The sequence below is a fragment of the Felis catus genome, chromosome A2 (assembly GCF_018350175.1).
Source record: "Felis catus isolate Fca126 chromosome A2, F.catus_Fca126_mat1.0, whole genome shotgun sequence".
In the NCBI taxonomy this organism is placed as follows: Eukaryota; Metazoa; Chordata; class Mammalia; order Carnivora; family Felidae; genus Felis; species Felis catus.
Genome location: NC_058369.1, coordinates 50,353,434 through 50,380,960, shown reverse-complemented (window position 1 = coordinate 50,380,960; position 27,527 = coordinate 50,353,434). Strand labels below are relative to the sequence as shown.

Sequence of the window (27,527 nt, the reverse complement as noted above, 5' to 3'; positions counted from 1 at the left end):
TATCTATTTTTTTAAAAAATACATGAAATGGACAACTCCCTTGAAAGACACAAATTACTAAACTTTATTTAAGAAGAAATAATAGACAAATTGAATTTGCAATTCCTGAAGAAATCCCAGGTCCAAGTGGGTTCACTGGTGAATTCTATGAAATATATAAGGAAGGAAATAATAATCAGTTTTAGACATATTCTGCTAGAAAATTGAAATGGAAGGAATACTTCTTACCTCATTTTATGAGGCTGAAGTTTCCATGAAACTAAAAACCAAAGATGGTATAATAAAAGTTCATGGGGCACCTTGGTGGCTCAGTCGGTTAAGTGTCCAACTTTGGCTCAGGTCATGATCTCATGGTCCGTGAATTTGAGCCCCCTGTCGGAGTCTGTGCTGACGGCTCAGAGCCTGGAGCCTGCTTCAGATTCTGTGCCTCCTTCTCTCTCTCTGCTCCTTCCCTGTTCATTCTCTGTCTCTGTCTCTTTCTCTCTCAAAAATAAATAAACATTAAAAAAAAAAGTTCTGACCAATATTCCTCATTGAACATGGATGCAAAAATCCTTAACAAAATTTTAGTAAATTACATCTGGCAATACATATACAAGATAATACATCATAACCAAGTGGGATTTATCCTAACAGTGCAAGATTGGTTTAATTTTAGAAAATTAATCATTGTAATTCACTGTATTAAGTGACTAAAAAAACACTATATGGTTCTCAAAACAGATGCAGAATAAGTGTTTGACAAAATTGAACACCCATTAATATAAAAACTCTTACCGAAATAGAATTTCTTCAATCTGGTAAAGAATATCTATAAGAAACCGACAACTAACATCATATTTAATGATGAAATATTAAATACTTTTCTTCTGATTGGGAGCAAGGTAGATATGTTCTTTCTCACATTTTTTATTGTACTGTAGGTCATCAACAGTGTGAAGGAATAAGAGTAAATAGTATACAGATTTGAATGAAATAAATAAAACTTTATAGTCACAGTTGACATTATCATCTTTCACAAATAGTATGAATTGTGAAAGAGAAAGCTAAAAGGAAATATGATAAGTTATATTTCAGTAGAATTTAGTGCTTACTCTTTAAAAGGCAAATATGAAAATGAAAACTCAAGCCACAGATTGTGAGAAAATACTGTAAAATTTATATTTGACAAAATACTAGTATCTACAATATGTAAAGAACTCTTGAAATTCAATAATAAGGCATATGCCATATATATATATTTTAAAGGGTAAAAGACTGAAACATTCTTCAGCGAAATAAATATTTAAGTGTCAAGTAACCACATGAAAATATAGGTTAATCTTATTAGTCATTAATATTTAGGAAAGTATAATTAAAAAAAATTTTTTTAACATTTATTTTTGAGAGAGAGAGATACAGAATGTGAGTGGGAAGGGGCAGAGAGTGAGGGAGACACAGAATCCAAAGCAGGCCACAGGCTCCCAGCTGTCAGCACAGAGTCCGATGCGGGGCTCAAACCCACAAACTGTGAGATCATGACCTGAGCCAAAGTCAGATGCTTAACTGACTGAGCCACCTAAGGACCCCAGGAAGATATAATTTTAAATGAAATAATACTATATACTTATTTTAATGGCAGGGGAAAAAAAAAAAAAGGATAATACCAAACTCCTGGCCAGGATGTGGAGCAAATGGAAATCTTATGCATTGCTGGTGAGAAAGCAAAATGATACAACCACTTCGGTAAACAGTTTAGCAGTTTGTTTTAAGGTTATATACCTCCATACAGCCCAGTCATTCTACTCCTAACTATTTATCCAAGAGAAATGAAAGCATATATCCACACAGAGATAGGAAGTCAGATTTATTGAGATATAATTTCCAAAACACAAAATCCATGAATTGTATTAAACAATTTCAAGAGTATTATGGACAAATGCTATAGCAGCGTATTCATATTATCCTAAACTGAAAACAATGTAAATATCCATAAACACATTATGATATATCCATATACAATGGAACAGTACTTAACAATAAAAAAGAATTAACCCTTGACATACGAAGCCACATGGGGGGAATGTCAACAACATTGTGCTACAACAAAAGCAAAACTAAAAGGGTAGCATCTTGAATGAACATTTATATAAAGTTCTAGAAAGGCAAAAATTAGTAACAGAAAGCATACTGGTACTGCCAGCTCCTGTGGGTGGGGGAAAAGGGGATCAGGAAGGAACTCTTTTGGGTGATTTAAGTCTTCTATTTCATGAGTGCATTGGTAGTTACGCGACTACAGGTTTTTTTGCATCAAATTAAATTGTTCATTTCAAATTCACGAATTGTATTGTGTGTAAATTATTTCTCGGGAAGTCTGATTTTATTTTTTATTTAATTAATTAATATATATATATATATATTTAAAAAAATTTTTTTTAAAATTTATTTGTTTTTGAGAGACAGAGACAGGGCATGAGCCGGGGAGGGGCCAAGAGAGAGAAGGAGACACAGAATCTGAAGCAGGCTGCAGGCTCTGAGCAAGCTGTCAGCACAGAGCCTGATGTGGGGCTTGAACCCACAAACTGTAAGATCATGACCTGAGCCGAAGTCGGATGCTCAACTGACTGAGCCACCCAGGCACCCCAGGAAGTCTGATTTTAAAAATTTAGAGAGAAAAGTGGCATTCTTTTTTATTTTTGCAAATCTGTTTGATGTCTTGCTTAATAGAGAACATCTTGACTTTCATATCAGCTTCTGCATTTAAACTGTTGCTATGTGTTGCTTTGGTTGAAGCATATGAAAAATATCCACCCTGACACAGGTAGGCAATTGAAAAGAGAGAAGTGTTCCAGTAGATTTTTTTTTTTTTTTTTAGATAATCATGGGTATTGTTGGCAAGTGTTATTTCAGAACGGTTAGTTACAGTGGAATTTGAAATCATATTAATGAAGTTTTTGTACTCTACCCCATAAAAATCCACTGGTCTGTCACGTGCTTTGAAAGGCCCTTCTACCTGTGAATGGTTTTGTAACATCATTTGTTGGTTATTTGGAAAATATTGGTTCATCGAGTTGCAAATGTTTGCATTTTTTCATTTGTATTGTATAATATAAAAGAACAGCATTCTTTAATTTCAGCCCCAGTCTTCTCAGGAAAGTTAAGTATTGGGAAACCGTCAGCTCGTAATGTCGGATACAAGTTATCCAGAGTTCTGATTTTCACTTGAAAGCTATCCTTTTATCTTTGTCAGCAGATGCTGTGACTTGTTTTTCTTGAAGTGAAAACCTCCCTCATTCACTTTTGAGAGAATATATTATCCAAGTGTAAATAATCACAGTTTTTCTACTGTTCTTTCAAGTAAAAATGCTGTTTGTTTAAAAAGTAGCTAATTTAGCTCCCACCTGAAATAAGTACACAGGTGCTTCTGCAGGCTGTGGTATTTCCATTATACGTTGGGTGTAGAGCACAGGTGCTGCATTTGTAGTTCTCATTTTACCACTGAGGTTATTAAAAAAGATATGTACTCTAGGGTCAAAATAAAATACATACTTTTCTTACCGGTTCGTCAAGGACATTCTTTTTTTTTTTTTTTAATTTTTTTTTTAACGTTTATTTATTTTTGGGACAGAGAGAGACAGAGCATGAATGGGGGAGGGGCAGAGAGAGAGGGAGACACAGAATCGGAAACAGGCTCCAGGCTCTGAGCCATCAGCCCAGAGCCTGACGCGGGGCTCGAACTCCCGGACCGCGAGATCGTGACCTGGCTGAAGTCGGATGCTTAACCGACTGCGCCACCCAGGCGCCCCAAGAACAGTTTCTTAAGAGGAGAGGTGTCAGATGCTCTGGGTGTCCACGAGATGAAACTGGAAGTGAGGAAGTGAGACTAAGGTGGACAGCTCTTGGGGGAGATTTTACTCTGTCAGGGAGAGAAAAATGAGGACGTAGCTGGAGGTGGGTATTGGTCAAAAGATGGTTTTGTTTGTTTTTCAAGTTGGGAAATACTTAACCTAGTGGCTTTCAGATCTTTTCTGACTATAACCCACAGTGAGAATCATATTTTATATCATTACTAACGATATAGACACACATTACTGAAGTAAAAGTTTTACAAACCAATATTTACCCTTATTTAAGGTTATATTCAGATGTTCTCAAGTGATGTTCACATTCCCCCACACCAACCTTACATGTCTCCAACATTAGAAAAAATTGTTTTCCATCATTTTGCTCTCAAAATTGTATTGACTTTGAAAGAATATAAGTAGTGAGATAATTGAGTTCCAAAGCCAGTTGGTTATGCTTATCCAAGCCACCTGCACTGCATCTCCCTCCCTCCCTCCCTCTCTCTCTCTCTTTCTCTCTCTCTCTCTCTCTCTTTCTCTCTTTAAGTAAGACTTTATGTTTTTACAGCAGGGAAATGTGACAGACTTCCCATATATCTCCTGCCCCCATGCATGCATGACCTCTCCCATTATCAACACCCCATCTCTGGTGTTATCATTAACGAACCTACACTGACATCATAGTCATCCAAAGTCCATGCTTTACTTTAGGGTTCACTCTTGGTGTGAACCATGCATTCCATGGATCTGGACAGCGATATAATGACATGCATCACTGTGATAGCCTACAGAGTATTTTTGCTGCCCTAGGAGTCCTTTGTGTCTTGTCAGTTCATACCCCACCTGCTACAAAACCCCCGGCAACCACTGATCTTATTTTTGTCTCCATAGTTTTGCCTTTTCCAGAATGTCATATAGTTGGCATCCTATAGCATGTAGTCTTTTCAGATTGTCTTCCGTCATTTGGCAATGTGCATTTAAAGTTCCTCCATGTCTTTTCATGGCTTGATAGTGCTTTTTGTTTTAGTGCTGAATTATATTCCATTGTCTAGATGTACTATAGTTCATCCATTCTGCCACTGGAGGACATCTCGGTTGCTTACTCTTTCCATTTTTAATGTATTCTGGCACTTTACACTCTTTATTTCATTAAGGAAAAAATGCTGGTTACCTAGTTGTTTTCATAACCCACTTTCTCACTTTCTGCAGAACAGCCCTAGGCATATTTGTATGCCAGTGGGAAAGATGCACAGAGGGGGAAATTGATGATGTAAGAAAGGGAGAGGATAGTTACAGGTGCTATATCTTTGAGAAGGCCTTAGTGATGGAATCCAGAGCATAGGTTAGAGGTTGGCCTTTAATTATTGCAAGGACAGTCATTTTTCGTTAAATTCAAGGAAGATAGAGCGTATGTGCACAGATGAATTAATGGTAGTTGGAAGATGATAAGGTTTCTGTTAGAATGTTTCTGTGTTCTCAAAGTAGTGTGAGGCCAGCTGAGTAGGGGGGTGTTGCACGTATGCAAAAGCTTGAAGTGGTCATTTTGGAGAATAGTAAAGCAGAGTTTGCTAGAGAAAGGTAGAAAAGTTGTACAGCGGTGTTGAGTGCCCATTTTAGGTCTACATCATGAATTTAAAGTGAGACTGGTCAGTTCAGGGCTAAATGAACAAGCCCTTAGTGAGCATTAGCCAGTACTGTTACTCTCTTTTCCATCCAGGTTTAGCTGTTTGGGTGTCCTAGGAGGTTGGTGAAAAAAAAATGTATTCGATTTTACTTTGAGAGGCACTGACTCCAAACTTGTTCTGTGACTTCAAGTAGATGAGTGAGTATTTCAGTGTCATTGCTGTAGGGGGTGAGTCTGTCCAGTTCTTGAGAGAGCCTGGGTTTGGTCTTGTGTACCTGTCAGTTCACGGGCAGATCTGGGGACCCTCTGGCTGTAAAAGCTGGTCTAGAAAAGTAGTTCAGGGGTGGTGAAGGAAGGAATGAATGAATGGCTTGACATGGCACTAGAAAAGATTATAATATTTCAACTTGGAGAGTCGGAAAGGGTGATATTATTCAAGTATTAAAAATCTTGAAGGATATGAAATGGTTGAATGTAAAGTGCATTCATGAGCTCCCACAATTATGTCAGCCAGTTAATATTTTTAAGAGGTAAATTCAGGGCATCTAATTAGCAGGGCCGAGATTTTAAACTCTTTAAAGAACTTCTTGCCAGATGGCACAGCTCCTAAAATGAGGTGAAGAGATGAATGGGAGCAATTTTATTAGTCATAATCTCTTGGCACTGTTCATCTTTTGAGCAGGGGTTTTTGTTCCTCTTGGGTCAAAGCCAAAGCAGTGGCTGCCATTTACTGTTTGGTTTCCAGCCTAGCTGTAGGGTAATAAGATTAAACAAAGAAAATCTCTTTTTAAACCTGGGATTTTATTACTTCAGAAGAGAAAGTCATTAAGCCTCCTTAACTGTTAATGAGATTACTTGAGCAAGTTTCTTAAGTAATTCTTACACCCAGAATTCATAGATACTCAATGGCCTTACTGGGAAAACAGCCTAGACCAGGTCTGACTAGATTACATAGACCCCACAGTGCTGTGTTACCCTTGCCTAACAGAAACTATATAGTGATGGTGGTGGTGTTAGCCCACTGCTTCTGGGGAGCTGAAGGAAGTACAGAATAATTATCCTCAAATGCATAGAGTTAAATAGGACCTGAAAGAAATCACCTAGCTTATTTTCTAGATAGGATCTCACCTATTTCTAAAGAGCTAACTTTTCCCAGCAATCTTTATGGCCAGCCATTATTTCTTTTGCTGGAGTTTTACCCAGTCTCTTAATGTAAAATTTACCACATACCTTACGACCCAACATGTTAGTTTCACTGGGAGTTTTACATGTATATACACATAAATATATTGGGATTAGGAGCAGTCTCTCCCTGATGTCCAAAGAACAGTCACATTTATAGATCAGGGATATTGAATTCACTGTGCAAATGGAGGCAAAACTGGCCTCTTCCGCAGTGGGGAGAGGAGTCAATTGAACCTTTACCAGACAGGATTTTGCATGTCTGTAGACAAGAATTATTTTCCATTGCCATGAGTTAGCTACAGTTTACAGAGCTCAAAGGCAGCAAATGCTTGGAATCCTGGAAGGATAGCTCTAGAAAATGCATAGTTTTCAAGAAAAGCACAAATTTTTTCCTACAGTCAGTTATTCTTAGTGTGTGCCACAGGGAAAATGTTGGTTACTGTTTGAAAATGGTCTCAGAACTTTAACTATTTGCAGTATGATTCTTTCTAAAATACATTTTTGTAGGATTTATGGCATCATTTTGAGCCATGACTTGTGTGTTTGAGGGTGTTAGATAAGTAAATGCATCCTCAGCCATTCAAACTATAGTTCAGAATAACAAATAGATGTCCTACAGCCTCTGCTCTAGCAATGCCTGGCTATTCCTTATTGAGTAAATTAATGTACAGTAATAATGGCTACCTAGATATCAGGCTTACATTGTCTTCAGAGGTATGAAAGTAGCAGGTGTTATGTGCAGCCTTGGTGGTATCCTGGTGAGCATAGCTGCCTTCCAAAGTAGCAGGTGTTGTTAAGATTGGTGCAATTAAAATATCCTGAGGTAAAGTGATTGGTGGTGGGTGGTGGACTTAAGGGATCCTGATGGGAAACAGGCAAGAAATGTAAAGGAGAAAGAGGGAGCTAGAATGGATTTCCTTTGTTTTTATAACCCAGCTTTCCTCGAGGCTTCCGCTCTTATATTCAGTTAATGTTCTTCATGTTAGTACTCTTGTTTCTTGGGAGTTAGAATGGTGTCTTTTGGATATATTTAAGAAAGTGGTATCTTCTGCATCAAAAGCCTTACAGAGTATGGGGTTTGGGAAAAACCTACAGTAGCAAACTAGGAATATCCTGTTTCCATGTTTGTATCTGAGGAAGGGAGAAGAGCAGAGGCTTCCACGACCCCCAGCCCTTTGTATTTTTGTGGTTGCCAGCTTTTAAGTTTATTGCAGGTGCTTTTCAAGGATCTTGTTCTTGAGCAAGGTTGAACACTTTTTTTTTTTTTAATTTTTTTTTTTTAATGTTTATTTCTGAGAGAGAGACAGAGCATGAGTCGGGGAGGGGCAGAGAGAGAGGCAGACACAGAATCTGAAGCAGGCTTCAGGCTCTGAGCCATCAGCACAGAGTCTGACGTAGGGGCTCAAACTCACAAACCATGAGATCATGACCTGAGCTGAAGTTGGTCGCTCAACCGACTTAGCCACCCAGGCGCCCTGGTTGAACACTTCTTGATACTCTGTGTGTCAGCATAACAAACATAAAATTTTCTTACTCCTTGCTTTACCAAGAAGATCTTTTGAATTTTAGGTAAAAAACATCAGAATGAATTTCGGCTTCTGGTGGATCAGGCCAAAAAAGGATACAAGAAGACCGTTGAAATGTCAACAAAAAAAGTAATAAGAAAAGAAGATGAATCTACAGAAAAGCTATTACCTGTATGCATGGGTAAGAGACTTTACTTAAAAACAGAAATATGTTGAATTTCACTATTCATTTTTAATATAAAAAGAAAATAAAATCACAGGAATTTACCTTTTTATTAGGTATCTGAAATGGGAAAAAATATTTTTAGACCTATAACAGTTGTTGAATGTTAACTAAGTTTATTACTGTAGGGAAAATGATTGAGACAATGTCCTGAAGACAAGTTTGTGAAATCTTTCATTTAATGATAAATCAGAAGTTTCTTAGTTGTTTCAGCCTGAGGATGTTTTCTAACTATAGGATTTATTGCTGTATATCTTCAGATATCCTACAAATAATTTCATTCTAGAATAATTTTTGTTAAAGGTCACTGGTATTTATTTTGGATGGAATGTTCTGCTATAAAGTCTGAAGCTTATAGACTTGGTGTGCCTATACATAGCACATTCCTTAATTTTGATCCATTTTAAAATTTGAGATTAATACTATATTTCTATTGCCAGGGCTTTATTTGGACCAGTGAACAAAACAGAGTCATAATGGAGGGTAGTGCACAAGAAAATTCCTTATTGTTTTCTTTATTATGATAAATTATACATAACACAATATCATTTCAACTGTTCATAAATGTACAGTTCAGTACTATTAAATATGTTCAGAATGTTTTATAACGGTAACCACTGTCTGTACCTAAAACTTTTTCATCATCCAACATAAACTCTTTGCCCATTAAAAATAATAATAACTCTCTTCCACTTTTCCAGGCAGACCCTGGTAGTCTCTGTTCTACTTTTTTGTGAAATTTGCTTAGTTTATGTACCTCATGTAAGTGGGAATCATTAATAATTAGTCCTTCTGTGTCAACTTATTTCACTAATAAGCATATTTTGAAGGTCTTCATGTTGTAGCTTCTATCAAAATTTCATTGCTTTTTATGTGTATGCCACATTTTGTTTATCTGTTCATCTCTAATGGGTTATTTTCACCTTTTGGCTACTGTGAATAATGCTGCTATGAACATTAGTGTTGAAATATCTGTTCAAGTCTCTGCCTTCCATTCTTTTGGATATGAACCTAAGAATGGACTTGCTGGTTTATATGGTAATTCTATGTTTACCTTTTGAAAAACCACCAATCTGTTTTCAAGTGGCTGTACCATTTTACATTCTTACAAGCAATGCTTAAGGATTCTAGTTTCTGTATATCCTTGCCAACAGCACCTGTTATTTTCCTTTTTTTTTTTTTAACTGTAGCTATTATAGTAGGTAAGAAATGATATGGGTTTTGATCTTCATTTTCCTAATGACTAATGATGTTGAGCATCTTTTCACATGCTTATTGGCTATGTGTTTTTCTTCTTTGGAGAAATGTGTGTTCATGTTCTTTGCTCGCTTTTCCATTGGTTTGTTTCTTTGTTGTTGTTTTAGGAATTCTTTATATATTCTGGATATTAATCCTTTTTCATGTATATGATTTGCAAATATTTATGAACATTTTCTCAGTTGTCTCTTTGCTTTCTTCATAGTTTCTTTGATGCACAACGGTGCTAAATTTTAATAAAGTCTGGTTTATTCATTCTTTCTTTTGTTGCCTGTGCCTTTGGTGTTATATCCATGAAATTGTTGCCAAATCATTCATGGAAACATTTTGGAAAGATGGAAGATTTCAACATTTGGAAAATCATGAAAGATTTTCCTGTTTGTTTTTACCTAAGAGTTTTGTTGTTTTAGCTCTTCATGTTTAGGTCTGTGATCCCTATTAGGTTAATTTTTGTGTATGGTATAAGGTAAGGGTACAATTTCATTCTTTTACATGTAGATAAAGCACCAATTGTTAAGAATAGCCTTTGGGGCGCCTGGGTGGCTCAGTTGGTTGAGCGTCCAACTTCGGCTCAGGTCATGATCTAGTGTTGTGGGTTTGAGCCCTGCATTGGGCTCTGTGCTGACAGCTTGGAGCCTGGAGCCTGCTTTGGGATTCTGTCTCCCTCTCTCTCTGCCCCTCCCTGGCTCACACTCTGTCTGTCTGCCTCTCTCTCAAAAATAAAAACATTAAAAAAAAAATTAAAAAAAAAGAATAACCTTTCCACATTGAATGCTCTTGATATCCTTGTTGAAAGTCAATTGACTATATATGTGAAGGTTTATTTTTATACTCACTATTATATTCTTTTGGCCTAAAAGTCTGTTTTTATGTCTGTATTATATACTATTTTAATTACTGTAGCTTCGTTATAAATTTCAAAGTCAGGAGGTATGAGTCCTCCAACTTTATTCTTCCTTTCCAAGATTGTTTTGACTATTTGGGTCCTTGGAGATTCCATGTAAATTTTAGGATGAATTTTTCTACTTCTGCAAAAAGTAACATTGGGATTGAATTGAAATTATAGATTGCTTTGGTAACTTCTGATATGTTAATAATATTGTCTTATAGTTTGTGAACACAGAATGTCTTTCATTTATTTATGTCTTTAATTTCTTTCAACAATGTTTTGTGGTTTTCAGCATTAAAATTTTTCACTTCCTTGGATAGATTTATCCCTAAGCCTTTTATTCTTTTATGTGCTATTGCATTCTTTATTTTTTTCCTAAGTTCTCCTGGTATCATTTAGTAGGTTGCTGCCTGAGTATAAACCTCATGCTCTTTGTGAACAACTTGAATTTGTGCAGTTGTCAGAGGATTTTCTTAGAAAACAGTTTAGCTCCTGAAAAAATCTGGCTTAATATCTTCTGATCTGGAGAAGATTTTTACTTATTGGTTGGATGTATCTTGAAAATGATTAATTGCTTATACTCAGGATTATGCACTTTATGTGTATATGCCTGTAAATACTGCTCTCTGTGGCATTCAGAGATGGTTGCTGCTGGTAGATTGTTGTGCATGAATGCCCGTGTCTGAGGGAGGTAAAGAGTGTGTGAGAGAGGAAGGCAGACAGACTAACACAGACTCACTGAAGAACTGAGCTTTGTGTAGCATCATACAATCAGTGTAATTTTTGCTCTTTCAAGTAAATTTACTCATTGAAGTGCCAATGTAAGTGAACAAGATACATGTTCTCTCGACTAAATCCTTCATCCGTTGCTTTTTTTCTTCATTTTTATTGCATGTCTTTCGGGAGGTTTGATGTTGGAGCCTCATCTTTGGGGGCTGTGTTTGACATCCTGTTCTGACATCTATGGACAGATACATGAAAGATAACCGACTTTCAGTGCCCACAAATTGTTGAATGATGTTTGTCCCCAAGAGGGAATTTATCTTGGAGAAGCTTCTATAAGATGGGAAGAAGTATATAAGATGATTATAAATCAGGTGCAAAAATAAAAGATAGTTTTAAGTTGAACTCCCGCTCCCTAGTTTGTCAGCTTAATTGCATTTTCCTGGCCAGTTGAGTACTGGATGCCTGGGTTTCCTGAGTTTACTGGGTGATTGATTCTTCTTAATGTGGTCTTGGGTGCCTGTTTATAAGAGGAGATCTTAGAGCACCTGGATGGTTGTTGTGGTTAGCTTCTTTCCTTTACCCAGATAAACATTAGAGGGTACAGTTTTGTTTTGGTAATGATTTGGCTTATTGAAAGCCAGACAACATCAAGAGCTTTTTTTTTTTTTTTTTTTTTTTAAGAACTTATACTTTTGTGATGTATGCTGTTCTTTAGTATAAGAAAAACATTATTTCTGGGAAAATCTTGGAAATATCTTGACTGTACAGACTTACAAAGGTTTTTTTTTTTTTTTTTTTTTAAAGAATCTGTCTTATTCTTTAGTATAAATTTTCTATTTGTAACAAAACCTTGACAATTCTTCTTGGTGTCTTTTGTCGAGAGTCACTTGCCTCTGCAAACACACTGGGTGGGTGATGTGTGAGAGCTCTGCTTCTCTGGGAGGAAACTCATGAAAGGGGCTCTATTCTATTAGCACGTGTGGCTTGGCTGTTAAGTACTTACTGAGTTCCCGAAGCTTAAAGACAGTGCCACTGAAATACTAGCAGAGTCCTGAAACAGATTGTGAGGGAGAGTCCTGGGCACTGAGGAATCCTTCATGGATACTATTTCTGCACTCGTCTTTGGAGATATTTGGTCACACCTGTTATGTCACATTCTTGCCAGCACTGTCTGCATGCCTCCAGCTTCCCTTATTTTTATTTGCAAGAGGAGACCTCAGAAATTGAGGCTCTAACAAGGGATACATAGAAATGTGACATGTATTGGATCGAATGGAAATATTGGTTATGTCTGATTAGTTTTCCTTTTCCATAATAAATTACTAGATTCTATTTAACAGACTAAGAGAAATGTCCAGATGGATTCACTACCACATAGTAGTCAGTGATAAATATCGAATCTTTAATGCTTTTTTATTGTGCTTCATATGTTTGTTGGTGTTCTCTGATCTATGAAATATGCAGGAATTCTCTAGTAATACTGTAAGTAGAAGCCTCATTAGAATTACACAGTTCACTACTCCTGATTTTAAAAGGAAACTTTGTTTTCAAATTAATTAATCTGGAAGTGCATGGAGTGGGCTTTGTAATTTGATAGCTCATAGGAGTGATGATTCTTATTCTCTGTCCCTGGGGTTTTGGATTCAATGTTATCTAAGCTTCCATTTTACTGAGTATAAATTGTACTGCTAAATGTAGAAATAATCAACATACAGAGGTTGTAGATTTTATGGTACTCTTAAATGTGTCTTTTTCTTTCTTTTACCTTTTTAGAACAGGAAGATAAAAAGATGAAATTCTCAGACACTCTTCCCATAACAGACCACTTCCCTCAAACAAAGCTGGAATCCCCAGGGAGAATGGAGCCTGACAGACCAGATGATTCTTCCAGTTGTACTGATATTCAAGAAGAAACTCTTTCTTCATCAGAATCAGACTCATTCAATAGGTAAGAAACCTGCAGTACCGAATTATTGTAAATTTCTATTTTCCATACCTGTGCATGCTCAGACAGAAAGACACAAACAATTAGGAAGTAACTTTGAGGTATGAGGCAGTTCAGTCTTCCCCTTCAGGCTCTTTTTACTGCTTTGTAACTTCCACAGTGATAGCAAGCAAGGCAGTATGTGGGAGATCATTGCAGTGGCCGTAGGGTGGCCTTGTTTCTTACTCTGTACCCTTTAGATAGATATTTTTTCTGGAGTCAGAAAAGGGCATGATAGACAGTGATATTTTTGTCAAGACAGTGAGTGAAGAAGGTAAAGATGACTATACTAGAAAATAGAAATGACCAGAAAGACAATGTATAGGAGAGAAAAACAAGAAAAACGTAATTGAGCAAGTAATGGATGGGAAAGCTTTAAAAAAGAGAGGTTTGGAGGTGAGTAATTTTTTAAAAGATATTTTTAAAAGATGATGTACTTTAAAAGATTACCTAGTATAAAATGATTATACGTGTGTGTGTGTGTGTATTTATATAATTTTTGTGTTCTGGCATTCACTTTATATCATAAACCATTTGTACCCATGTTTCTACCTCATTTTTATAGCTGTTTTTAAGTGGGTGCAGAGTTTTCTTATGGTTCTGTATCATAATTGACCAAACCCTTCAGTTTCTGTTCCCCAGTGTTCTACTTAACACATCTAAAGCTGTGGTAAAGCTCTCTATGTATAGAGCCTTTTGTTTCTAATAAATTATTTCTTTATTTTTAACACCATTTTGACCATAGTATGTGTTGCTGCCTTCTAAATGAATTATACCAATTTTAAAATGCTACAACCTGTGTGTGAATGTGTCTAGACATTATTTAATCTTTGATATTTCTTCATGTAAAAATTAACAATGCTGTAGAATGATAGATTGTCTAATCTGAAACATCAAATTAAGAGGAAAATTTTTTATAAGAAGACTATACCCAAAACCCCTCTGCTTTCCAAGGATTCTTAGGAAACGGTTTCAAATTATTCAGGCTGAGGTATTAGGAAGGGAAAATCTTCTCACTTCACCCCTAATGTTTTCAAGGTCAAAAACACCTCTCAAGTTGGGTAAGGGAAGAACACATGGTGGCCTGAGCTTTGTCCCTTTTGTCCAAGAGTATGGTACTGCAAGCCATTCCTTCAAGTCCAGTAGGCAGTATTTTTTTTTTTTTTTAAATACAAGTCATGTAGGAATGCAGGGTAAAAATGGAGGAAAATCAGGGTCCACGTGAGTATGAATTAGTTTTTTTTTTTGTTTGCACCCTATTTTTTTTCCTAATATATGAAATTTATTGTCAAATTGGTTTCCATAAAACACCCAGTGCTCATCCCAAAAGATGCCCTCTTCATTGCCCATCACCTCCCCTCCCTCCCACCCCCCATCAACCCTCAGTTTGTTCTCAGTTTTTAAGAGTCTCTTATGTTTGGGTTCTCTCCCACTCTAACCTCTTTTTTTTTTTTTTTTTTCCTTCCTCTCCCCCATGGGTTTCTGTTAAGTTTCTCAGGATCCACATAAAAGTGAACACATATGGTATCTGTTGGTATCTGTCTTTCTCTGTATGGCTTATTTCACTTAGCATCACACTCTCCAGTTCCATTCACGTTGCTACAAAGGGCCATATTTCATTCTTTCTCATTGCCACGTAGTACTCCATTATGTATATAAACCACAATTTCTTTATCCATTCATCAGTTGATGGACATTTAGGCTCTTTCCACAATTTGGCTATTGTTGAGAGTGCTGCTATAAACATTGGGGTACAAGTGCCCCTATGCATCAGTACTCCTGTATCCCTTGGGTCAATTCCTAGCAGTGCTATTGCTGGGTCATAGGGTAGGTCTATATTTAATTTTTTGAAGAACCTCCACACTGTTTTCCAGAGTGGCTGCACCAGTTTGCATTCCCACCAACAGTGCAAGAGGGTTCCTGTTTCTCCACATCCTCGCCAGCATCTATAGTCTCCTGATTTGTTCATTTTGGCCACTCTGACTGGCATGAGGTGATATCTGAGTGTGGTTTTGATTTGTATTTCCCTGATGAAGAGCGACGTTGAGCATCTTTTCACGTGCCTGTTGGCCATCTGGATGTCTTCTTTAGAGAAGTGTCTATTCATGTTTTCTGCCCATTTCTTCACTGGATTATTTGTTTTTCGGGTGTGGAGTTTGGTGAGCTCTTTATAGATTTTGGATACTAGCCCTTTGTCCGATATGTCATTTGCAAATATCTTTTCCCGTTCCGTTGTTTGCCTTTTAGTTTTGTTGATTTTTTCCTTTGCTGTGCAGAAGCATTTTATCTTCATGAGGTCCCAATAGTTAATTTTTGCTTTTAATTCCCTTGCCTTTGGGGATGTGTCAAGTAAGGAATTGCTGCGGCTAAGGTCAGAGAGGTTTTTTTCCTGCTTTCTCCTCTAGGGTTTTGATGGTTTCCTGTCTCACATTCAGGTCCTTTATCCATTTTGAGTTTTTTTTTGTGAATGGTGTAAGAAAGCTTCATTCTTCTGCATGTTGCTGTCCAGTTCTCCCAGCACCATTTGTTAAAGAGACTGTCTTTTTTCCATTGGATATTCTTTCCTGCTTTGTCAAAGATTAGTTGGCCATACGTTTGTGGGTCTAGTTCTGGGGTTTCTATTCTATTCCATTGGTCTATGTGTCTGTTTTTGTGCCAATACCATGCTGTCTTGATGATTATAGCTTTGTAGTAGAGGCTAAAGTCTGGGATTGTGATGCCTCCTGCTTTGGTCTTCTTCTTCAAAATTACTTTGGCTATTTGTGGCCTTTTGTGGTTCCATATGAATTTTAGGATTGCTTGTTCTAGCTTCGAGAAGAATGCTGGTGCAATTTTGATTGGGATTGCATTGAATGTGTACATAGCTTTGGGTAGTATTGACATTTTAACAATATTTATTTTTCCAATGAGCATGGAATTCCATGAGCATGGAATGTTTTTCCATTTCTTTATATCTTCTTCAATTTCCTTCATAAGCTTTCTATAGTTTTCAGCATACAGATCTTTTACATCTTTGGTTAGATTTATTCCTAGGTATTTTATGCTTCTTGGTGCAATTGTGAATGGGATCAGTTTCTTTATTTGTCTTCCTGTTGCTTCATTATTAGTGTATAAGAATGCAACTGATTTCTGTACATTGATTTTGTATCCTGCAACTTTGCTGAATTCATGTATCAGTTCTAGCAGACTTTTGGTGGAGTCTATCGGATTTTCCATGTATAATATCATGTCATCTGCAAAAATTGAAATCTTGACTTCATCTTTGCCAATTTTGATGTCTTTGATTTCCTTTTGTTGTCTGATTGCTGATGCTAGAACTTCCAACATTTATGTTAAACAACAGCGGTGAGAATGGACATCCCTGTCATGTTCCTGATCTCAGGGAAAAAGCTCTCAGTTTTTCCCCATTGAGGATGATGTTAGCTGTGGGGTTTTCATAAATGGCTTTTATGATCTTTAAGTATGTTCCTTCTGTCCCGACTTTCTCGAGGGTTTTCATTAAGAAAGGGTGCTGGATTTTGTCAAAGGCCTTTTGTGCATCGATTGACAGGATCATATGGTTCTTATCCTTTCTTTTATTAATGTGATGTATCACATTGATTGATTTGCGAATGTTGAACCGGCCCTGCATCCCAGGAATGAATCCCACTTGATCATGGTGAATAATTCTTTTTATATGCTGTTGAATTTGATTTGCTAGTATCTTATTGAGAATTTTTGCATCCATATTCATCAGGGATATTGGCCTGTAGTTCTCTTTTTTTACTGGGTCTCTGTCTGGCTTAGGAATTAAAGTAATACTGGCTTCATAGAATGAATCTGGAAGTTTTCCTTCCCTTTCTATTTTTTGGAATAGCTTGAGAAGGATAGGTATTATCTCTGCTTTAAACGTCTGGTAGAACTCCCCTGGGAAGCCATCTGGTCCTGGACTCTTATTTGTTGGGAGATTTTTGATGACTGATTCAATTTCTTCGCTGGTTATGGGTCTGTTCAAGCTTTCTATTTCCTCCTGGTTGAGTTTTGGAAGCGTGTGGGTGTTTAGGAATTTGTCCATTTCTTCCAGGTTGTCCAGTTTCTTGGCATATAATTTTTCATAGTATTCCCTGACAATTGCTTGTATTTCTGAGGGATTGGTTGTAATAATTCCATTTTCATTCCTGATTTTATCTATTTGGGTCATCTCCCTTTTCTTTTTGAGAAGCCTGGCTAGAGGTTTGTCAATTTTGTTTATTTTTTCAAAAAACCAACTCTTGGTTTCGTTGATCTGCTCTACAGTTTTTTTAGATTCTATATTGTTTATTTCTGCTCTGATCTTTATTATTTTTCTTCTTCTGCTGGGTTTGGGGTGTCTTTGCTGTTCTGCTTGTATTTCCTTTAGGTGTGCTGTTAGATTTTGTATTTGGGATTTTTCTTGTTTCTTGAGATAGGCCTGGATTGCAATGTATTTTCCTCTCAGGACTGCCTTCGCTGCATCCCAGAGCGTTTGGATTGTTGTATTTTCATTTTTGTTTGTTTCCATATATTTTTTAATTTCTTCTCTAATTGCCTGACTGACCCATTCATTCTTTAGTAGGGTGTTCTTTAACCTCCATGCTTTTGGAGGTTTTCCAGACTTTTTTCTGTGGTTGATTTCAAGCTTCATAGCATTGTGGTCTGAAAGTATGCATGGTATAATTTCAATTCTTCTAAACTTATGAAGGGCTGTTTTGTGACCCAGTATGTGATCTATCTTGGAGAATGTTCCATGTGCACTCGAGAAGAAAGTATATTCTGTTGCTTTGGGATACAGAGTTCTAAATATATCTGTCAAGTCCATCTGATCCAATGTATCATTCAAGGCCCTTGTTTCTTTATTGATGATGTGTCTAGATGATCTATCCATTGTTGTAAGTGGGGTATTAAAGTACCCTGCAATTACCACATTCTTGTCGATAAGGTTGCTTATGTTTGTGATTGTTTTATATATTTGGGGGCTCCTGTATTTGGCGCATAGACATTTATAATTGTTAGTTCTTCTTGATGGATATACCCTGTAATTATTATATAATGCTCTTCTTTATCTCTTGTTACAGCCTTTAATTTAAAGTCTATTTTGTCTGATATAAGTATGGCTACTCCAGCTTTCTTTTGACTTCCAGTAGCATGATAAATAGTTCTCCATCCCCTCACTTTCAATCTGAAAGTGTCCTCAGGTCTAAAATGAGTCTCTTGTAGACAGCAAATATATGGGTCTTGTTTTTTTATCCATTCTGATACCCTATGTCTTTTGGTTGGCGCATTTAGTCCATTTACATTCAGTGTTATTATAGAAAGATATGGGTTTAGAGTCATTGTGATGTATGTAGGTTTCATGCTTGTAGCAGTGTCTCTGGTATTTTGTCTCACAGGATCCCCATTAGGATGTCTTGTAGGGCTGGTTTAGTGGTGATGAATTCTTTCCGTTTTTGTTTGTTTGGGAAGACCTTTATCTCTCCTATTCTAAATGACAGATTTGCTGGATAGAGGATTCTCGGCTGCGTATTTTTTTCTGTTCATCACATTGAAGATTTTCTGCCATTCCTTTCTGGCCTGCCAAGTTTCAGTAGAGAGATCGGTCACAAGTCTTATAGGTCTCCCTTTATATGTTAGAGCGTGTTTATCCCTAGCTGCTTTCAGAATTTTCTCTTTATCCTTGTATTTTGCCAGTTTCATTATGATATATCGTGCAAAAGATCGATTCAAGTTACATCTGAAGGGAGTTCTCTGTGCCTCTTGGATTTCAATGCCTTTTTCCTTCCCCAGATAAAGGAAGTTCTCAGCTATTATTTCTTCAAGTACACCTTCAGCACCTTTCCCTCTCTCTTCCTCCTCTGGAATACCAATTATGTGTAGATTATTTCTCTTTAGTGCATCACTTAGTTCTCTAATTTTCCCCTCATACTCCTGGATTTTTTTTATCTCTCTTTTTCTCAGCTGCTTCTTTTTCCATAATTTTATCTTCTAGTTCACCTGTTGTCTTCTCTGCCTCTTCAATCCGAGCTGTGGTCGTCTCCATTTTATTTTGCAGCTCATTGATAGCATTTTTTAGCTCCTCCTGGCTGTTCCTTAGTCCCTTGATCTCTGTAGCAATAGATTCTCTGCTGTCCTTTATACTGTTTTCAGGCCCAGTGATTAATTTTATGACTATCATTCTAAATTCACTTTCTGTTATATTGTTTAAATCATTTTTGATCAGTTCGTTAGCTGTTGTTATTTCCTGGAGGTTTTTTTGAGGGGAATTCTTCCATTTTGTCATTTTGGATAGACCCTGGAGTGGTGAGGAACTGCGGGGCACTTCCCCTGTGCTGTCTTGAATAACTTGCATTGGTGGGCGGGACCGCAGTCAGACCTGATGTCTGCCCGCAGCCCACCGCTGGGGCCACAGTCAGACTGGTGTGTGCCTTCTCTTCCCCTCTCCTAGGGGCGGGATTCACTGTGGGGTGGCGTGGCCCATCTGGGCTACTTGCACACTGCCAGGCTTGTGGTGCTGGGGGTCTGGCATATTAGCTGGGGTGGATCAGCAAGGTGCACATGGGCGGGAGGGGCAGGCTCAGCTCGCTTTTCCTTTGGAGATCTGCTTCGGGATGGTCCCCCCTTCCATGGACCTCTTGTCTACACTTGGCTCCGGCGAATCCATTCTGCTAGTCTTCTGGCGATTTTCTGGGTTATTTAGGCAGGTGTGGGTGGAATCTAAGTGATCTGCAGAACGCGGTGAGCCCAGCATCCTCCTACGCCGCCATCTTCCTAGAAGCCTCTGCACTGAGTATGAATTAGTTTTTATTTATTTATTTTTATTTATTTATTTTATTTTTTCAATATATGAAGTTTATTGTCAAATTGGTTTCCATACAACACCCAGTGCTCATCCCAAAAGGTGCCCTCCTCAATACCCATCACTCACCCTCCCCTCCCTCCCACCCCCCATCAACCCTCAGTTTGTTCTCAGTTTTTAACAGTCTCTTATGCTTTGGCTCTCTCCCACTCTAACCTCTTTTTTTTTTTTCCTTCCCCTCCCCCATGGGTTTCTGTTAAGTTTCTCAGAATCCACATAAGAGTGAAACCATATGGTATCTCTCTTTCTCTGTATGGCTTATTTCACTTAGCATCACGCTCTCCAGTTCCATCCATGTTGCTACAAAGGGCCATATTTCATTCTTTCTCATTGCCACGTAGTACTCCATTGTGTATATAAACCACAATTTCTTTATCCATTCATCAGTTGATGGACATTTAGGCTCTTTCCATAATTTGACTGTTGCTGAGAGTGCTGCTCTAAACATTGGGGTACAAGTGCCCCTATGTATCAGTACTCCTGTATCCCTTGGGTAAATTCCTAGCAGTGCTATTGCTGAGTCATAGGGTAGGTCTATTTTTAATTTTTTGAGGAACCTCCACACTGTTTTCCAGAGTGGCTGCACCAATTTGCATTCCCACCAACAGGGCAAGAGGGTTCCTGTTTCTCCACATCCTCGCCAGCATCTGTAGTCTCCTGATTTGTTCATTTTGGCCACTCTGACTGGCATGAGGTGATATCTGAGTGTGGTTTTGAATTGTATTTCCCTGATGAAGAGCGACTTTTGAGCATCTTTTCATGTGCCTGTTGGCCATCTGGATGTCTTCTTTAGAGAAGTGTCTATTCATGTTTTCTGCCTATTTCTTCCCTGGGTTATTTGTTTTTCGGGTGTGGAGTTTGGTGAGCTCTTTATAGACTTTGGGAATTAGTTTTTTACCATAGTCACAGAATGCCTTAATGTCTGGGAATGCCTGGGTGAGATGGGACACATTTGAAGTGGGGGAAGGGAAGAAAGTGTAGGAGGAAATGCATGGCAGCCAGATGTGTATTTATTTATCTGGTGTGGGATGATGGGAAGTAGGGTGAGTTTGTTGGAGGTCTTGGCCTCAGACAGATACATTGGCATCACCAAAATCTGAGAGGATTATTAAACCACTAAAAATGTTTTTAAAAATTTTTATTTTAATGTTTATTTATTGTTGAGAGAGAGGGAGGGAGGATGTTGGGGAGGGGCAGAGAGAGAGGGAGACACAATCAGAAGCAGGTTCCAGGCTCTGAGTTGTCAGCACAAAGCCTGACGCAGGGCTTGAACTCTCGAACCGTGAAATCGTGACCTGAGTTGAAGTCAGATGCTTAACCGACTGAGCCACCCAGGCACCCCTAAAAAATGTCTTTAATGTAAGCTCTTATATTCTGTTTCACCTTTTATTTAGTTCTGCACATGTGTATGTCTGCACACACACATGCACCCACATCTCATGGAACTCCCTACTCATTGCACATATTAATGGCTTTTTTGAGATGTAAGTTACATAGTGTGCAATTCACTTGTGCAAGTATACACTTTAATAGTTTCTGGCATATTCCCAAAATCGTAGAACCATCACTACAATGTTAGAGCATTTTCATCACCTCAAAAAGAACCTTCATACTCATTAGCCATATTCCTCCCAGCTCTGCCTGCCTGTGGCAGCCACTCATCTCCTTTCCGTCTCTATTGATGTGCCTATTCTGGACAGTTCATACCAATGGGATCAAACAGTATGTGGTCTTTTGTGACTGGCTTCTGTTACTTAGCATACTGTGTTTGAGGTTCATTCATGTGACATGTTTCCCTTTACAGTGTAGGATATTATTCTGTTGTATGGATATACATTTTATTATTCATTTATTAGCTCATTGATATTTGGGTGGTTTTTTTTTTATTGCAATCTTATTAGGAAAAAGAATCATTGAGTTTGCTTGTACACTTTGGAACATAGCTTTAGGAACTGTATATGAGGATTTACTTGGCCTGTCCTTGAGAAAGCAGGCAGTGTCTATTACTCATATCTCAGATGTGAGTAACTGGTCTATACATTGTAAATATTAATTATGTTTTAATCTTTAAATTTTTTATTTTATTTAAATTCTTTTTTATACACCTTTTTTTATTTGTCCTGTCATTTTGTCTATCTAAGAGTTTTAAGTTTAAAAGATAGAGTGTGTTCCTTATATAATACCTAGAAGCCAAGGCCAAAGGGAGTGTGAGAATGAAGTGAGCCTTTACTAGTGGTATTTGCTTTGATACCAGGACAGAGCACTGGGCAACTGATTCAAGACAAGACTGCCGAGGATTAAGTATGCAGCGGGAAGCCGCTGTTGTAGCAGGAGGAGTAGTAGGCATACACGTGACTGGTGGTGCAGCAGAATCTGCTGGGTGATTTGGGAATCAATCTTTTGAAGTCTTTCCGTATCTCTGAAAAACATATGAAAACCTCTTATTATCTCAGATCTGTTGGGAAGATGAAATGAGGTAATAGATCTGAGAATCTTGGATAAATATGTGATTATTTTACTTTATAAAGATGGGGTCAATTACATTGCCTTCAGTAATGCTGCAAAAGTTGGGACTCTGTGGCTGGACATTGCATCTTCTTCCTTCTAAATCTTCAGCTAAATCGCGTAGGTTATCTTCTTTTCCCTCTCCCCATCCCCATTTCTGTTCTGAACTTTGCTAGAGAAAGTTATGAGCCTGGGCTAATTAGTTCCATTCAGAATTCATTTTATTTGGCCTCATCTAGGTGCTTGCTACTGAGGCATAGTTCTAAGTTACTCTCTTCTGCATTTCCCATGGTGCCTAGTCCACACCGGTTGCTTGTGTCTGTGTCCTCACCTTCAGTAGATACCGTGTCTTGCGGCTCACCAACGCCAGCTAATCTGACTTGCCTCCAGCTCTGCCTTTCCATTTTAAGGCCTCTTGTAATTTCTGACCTCTTCTTTCCTGTTTCTCATAACAGCAAGACAGATTTCTTAAGACATTTCTAATTAATTTCCTTAATGAGAAAAAGACATTTCTTTTTTTAAAAATAATTATATTTTTTGATTTTGATTCCAGTGTAGTTAACATATGGTGTTATATTAGTTTCAGGTGCATAATATGATTCACCAGTTCTGCATTACACAGTACTCCTCATGATAACTGTACTTTTTTTTTTTTTTTTTTGAGGGGGAGAGAGTATGGGGAAGGGGTAGAGAGAGAGAATTTTAAGCAGGCTCCATGCTCAGTGCAGAGCCTAATGTGGGGCTTGATCTCATGACCCTGAGCTCATGACCTGAGCCGAAATCGAGAGTCGGACACTCAACCAGCTGAGCCACCAGGTGCCCCGATAAGTGTACTCTTTAATCTCCTTCATGTATTTCACACATCTCCCCACCTACTTCCCCTCTGGTAACCATCAGTTTGTAGTGAAGAATCTGTTTCTTGGTTTGTGTCTCTTTTTGTTGTTGTTATTCCTTTGTTCCTTTGTTTTATTTCTTAAATTACACATATAAGTGAAATCATGTAGTATTTGTCTTTCTCTGACTTGTTTTGCTTTGCATAATACTCTAACTCCATCCATGATATTGCAAATAGCAAGATTTCATTCTTTTTTTATGGCTGAATAGTATTCCATTGTATATGTGTATACCACGTCTTTATCCATTCATCAGTTGATGCACACTTGGGCTGCTTCCATAACTTGGCTGTTGTAAATAATGCTGCCATAAAGGAGACATAATATTTCTTAAGATAAATTCATCTACCTCCTCTATGACATTACTCTGTCAATCGTTCCTCAGGTTTGTTCTTGGATGGCCTCGTTCAGCCCTTCCTATGATCACTTTCTCTCTCATTCTTCACACTAAGCAGAAGTAATTTCTGCTGCTTCTATGAGTTCCTATAGCAGGGTATCTGAATTCCACAGCAGTTTATCTAAATTAAATCCTATCTTGTATTATGGTTATTTGACTATTTTTGTTATTCCTATTGTTACTCATCAGAGTCCTTAAGAATTGAGTCTGTCACTTATTTTTGAAAAAGTCTCCTGCCAAGAGTTTATCACTAGTCTGCTATTACTACTAGACCTTTATTAAGTGAACATTGCTTCTAAGACATACATTTTCTTTTAATGTCTGAAATTGTGTCTGAATGTCTGAAATTGTGATGTGTATTTTAATCAATGGCATCTTACGGTTGCTACCAGCCAGGTTGTAGTCCTGATGTATTTACCAGTTCACAAGCATCATGGCTTTCCAGACTGTTATCATTTCAGTTGAGTTATGTGCATTGTTGTCATATCATTGGTTTGTCATTTAAACTATATTTCACAAATTAATGAGAGAAAAAAGTTACTGTGTATGAAGGAAGTGCAGCAGAGTATAAGTTTCATGTTAGGAAGGCAGTATTCATCATCAAATGAATGGCTGCAATTCCATTTTCTTGCAGAACAATCAAGTGATTTATGGGATGTAGGAAAGAAAAATACCCACAAGTCTGAAGACTTGGTACAGTTTTGTTAATGAGCTATGTGCAAAGGGTTGTTTGTTACATGACCAACTGAAGGCAGGAGAAATGGTTAGTTAAATCTCTTGGAAGAAATTTCAAAGTAATAACAGCATGACTGATTCACATTGCAAATGACTATTGTTAGGGTGTCACACATCAATTTGTCAGACCCTTCTTGATGTCTTCAAACAGAAGCTGCTTCTAGTCACATGAAACATGACTGAGGAAAGAGACAAAATTAGGAATTCAGTGTGCAAAATGGATGTCAGTGCCTTCGATGAAATTCCTGGAGGGGTGCCTGGGTGGCTCAGTCGGTTGAGCATATGATTCTTGATTTCAGCTCAGGTCATGATCCCAGGGTTGTGGGATCGAGCCCTGCATTAGGCTCCACCCTGATCGTGGAGACTGCTTAAGATACTCTCTCTCTCTCCCTCTCTCTCTGTCTCTCTCTCTCTCAAATTAAAAGAAAAATTCATGGAGACAGTATTCAAATATTGTTGAGAAATGCTGTATCTCCACTGCTGTTGGTAGTACACACGGTAACTTTGTGAGGGAAGGTTCAGGCATCATAGATACTGAGTCAGAACATGATGAAAAAGAGTCAGGCTCTAGCTCTGAAGACACTTTGGGAATACTTTAACCAGTTTTTTTCAGTTGTTTTTTTTTTTTTTTTTAAATATATGCACAACAATGGTATAAGATAAAAACCTTTGTCTCCATATGTTTAAAAGAAGTCTCTGGATATGTAAGTAAAAATTCCAAGTGAAAAGGAAGTCTTATATCACAGTTGAATTGACCTCAGTTTTTTCTAAGGGTCATTAAATAATGGTTCATCCTGCCATCATTGTTGTCTTAGGTGTTTGAAATGCAGTATTTGATTATGAGCAAGGTCTCTGACTCACTTCAAATACAATTTCGTCACCTAGTTGGAAACTCATAAAGTATATCCTAATACTGGCTGGTGTTACCCTGGTGAAAGCTGTCACGAAGTATAGTGATCCATTGGTTATGGCTGTTGTTATTTAGTGACTACAAAAGCTGAAAAGTCAAAAGAGATACCCATTTGATTCGGGTAATTAGCTCCATAGAAATCAGTAAAAGAATTCAAAGTGAGAAGGGGACCCATCACAACCAAATACTTCTAGTACATTCTTAGCATATTAGAGGTAAGTTGTCTTTACTTACCTGGTCCAACTTTTATTTTTCATAATATTCAGGCATCAGATGGAAGGTTAGTACCCTTGTTGAGATCTTCTCTAACCCTGAAATTCCATAATCCTATTATTTTTAATGAGTGTAGTAGTTGGTAAGTTACCTGTGTTCTTTTACCACTGTTCATTGCAGATCATGAATCAACCTTCTAGCGTTATAGTTATTGCTTATATATTAAAATGCTTCTATCTGTATTCTCTTCAGTTTTTACAAAAATTTTCTCATTTTTTTTCTTTTAATGATAATTTTGTCACTTTCATTGTAAAGCCATACATTTCCAGAAGCACTTTTAAATTAGATGTTGTGCATGTTTGTTGTGAAGGATAGAAAATTTAGGTAAGCAGAAAGAATAAAATTCCATAATTTTATCAGCCAGAAATAACTCCATGTTAACATTTTCATGTGTAGATCCTTCTAAAGATAGAGGTATGGACAGATGGATAGATAAATGAACATTTTTAAAACAAAAAGATCATAATATTTTATAATTTTTTGTGCATTTTTATTCTTTTAAGAGAAAAGTCATGCTGTTTCAGGTCTCATGTGAGTGCAAATCTATTGCCAATTGTTCTGAACTCATGCAGTCATTCATGCTCTAATACAGAGTGTAGATCTAACTATTATATTGTTGAATAAAGATGTTAGTTTTCCTTGTGTTAGAACAGTAATCAAACTTACATAATATGGCAGAGTGACAACTAAGCATAATCTTATTTTGAGAACCAATAGGTATGTCAATCCAAATAATTATTGAGATGAAGCTGTTTTGTTGCTAAATTGATTCTTAACTCTTAATTAAGTACTCTTTAGAATTTGAAATATGAATGCTGTAATGATTCTCTGTTGCCCAACATGAAGACAGATAATAAATTGATTAGAATTTTATATTTTCATACAACTTCTTGCTAGGTGATTTCTGGGAGTTTAAGAGACTTGTCCAGATTTCCGTAAATTAGCTTATTGTTCTTCTTAATGAAAAAGAGAGAGCTTTTGTTCCCTGAGTTTTGGCAAGCAGAGAAAAGTGCATTTTTATTGGGTGCTACGTTATAAGAAAAGATGCTCTTGATTATGACTCTATAGAGGAGGCTTTATCTTCATGCAGGGAAGAATAGTAGTCATGCTTTTCTTTGGAAGAAGCTTTAGATCATTATTTTAAAAATATGTATTGGTGCACTTTAGTTCTAGGCAAAAAAATTTACAAAGAGACATTGTGTTGTGGCCTAACTGAAGAAATTTCAATAAGCTCTATAGATTAGATAATGTTGCTATGTCAGTATTCAGTTTTCTGGTTTCAGTAATTTCATTGTTGTCATGGAAGTGAATGTAGTTGTTCTGAAGAAATGTACACTGAAGGGTTAAAGGGGCATAATGGCTGCAATGCACTTGCGGTGGTTAAAAAGTAATAGTACGTGTGTGAGCACTCACACAGAGGCGGGATAGAGCACCTGTGGCAAAATGTAGTGAACAACTGTAAAATTTGGGTGAAGGGTACGGGAGTCACTTTTTTTTAAGTCTTTTTTTAATGTTTATTTATTTATTTTGTGTGAGAGAGAGACACAGAGAGAGAGATAGAGCAAGGAATGGGTAGAGAGAGAGAGAGAGAGAGAGAGAGAGAGAGAGAGAGAGAGAGAATATCCCAGTCAGGCTCCACACTGTCAGCACAGAGCCCAATGTGGGTCTTGAACCTACAAACTGTGAGATCGTGACCTGAGCTGAAGTCAAGAGTTGGATGCTTAATCTA

General features: G+C 37.4%; 1 protein-coding gene across 8 annotated transcripts in view; it reads left to right on the top strand.

Annotated features, from left to right (window-relative positions):
- Positions 1-27,527, top strand: part of RAD18 (RAD18 E3 ubiquitin protein ligase) — a 110,367-nt gene that overhangs the window by 55,179 nt on the left and 27,661 nt on the right. For all 8 annotated transcript variants that reach the window (XM_019824935.2, XM_003982447.5, XM_019824936.2 and 5 more), the window contains exons 10-11: positions 8,200-8,337; positions 13,025-13,199. In XM_019824935.2, coding sequence (XP_019680494.1) covers positions 8,200-8,337; positions 13,025-13,199 — 313 coding nt within the window. The remainder of the gene's footprint in view (positions 1-8,199; positions 8,338-13,024; positions 13,200-27,527) is intronic.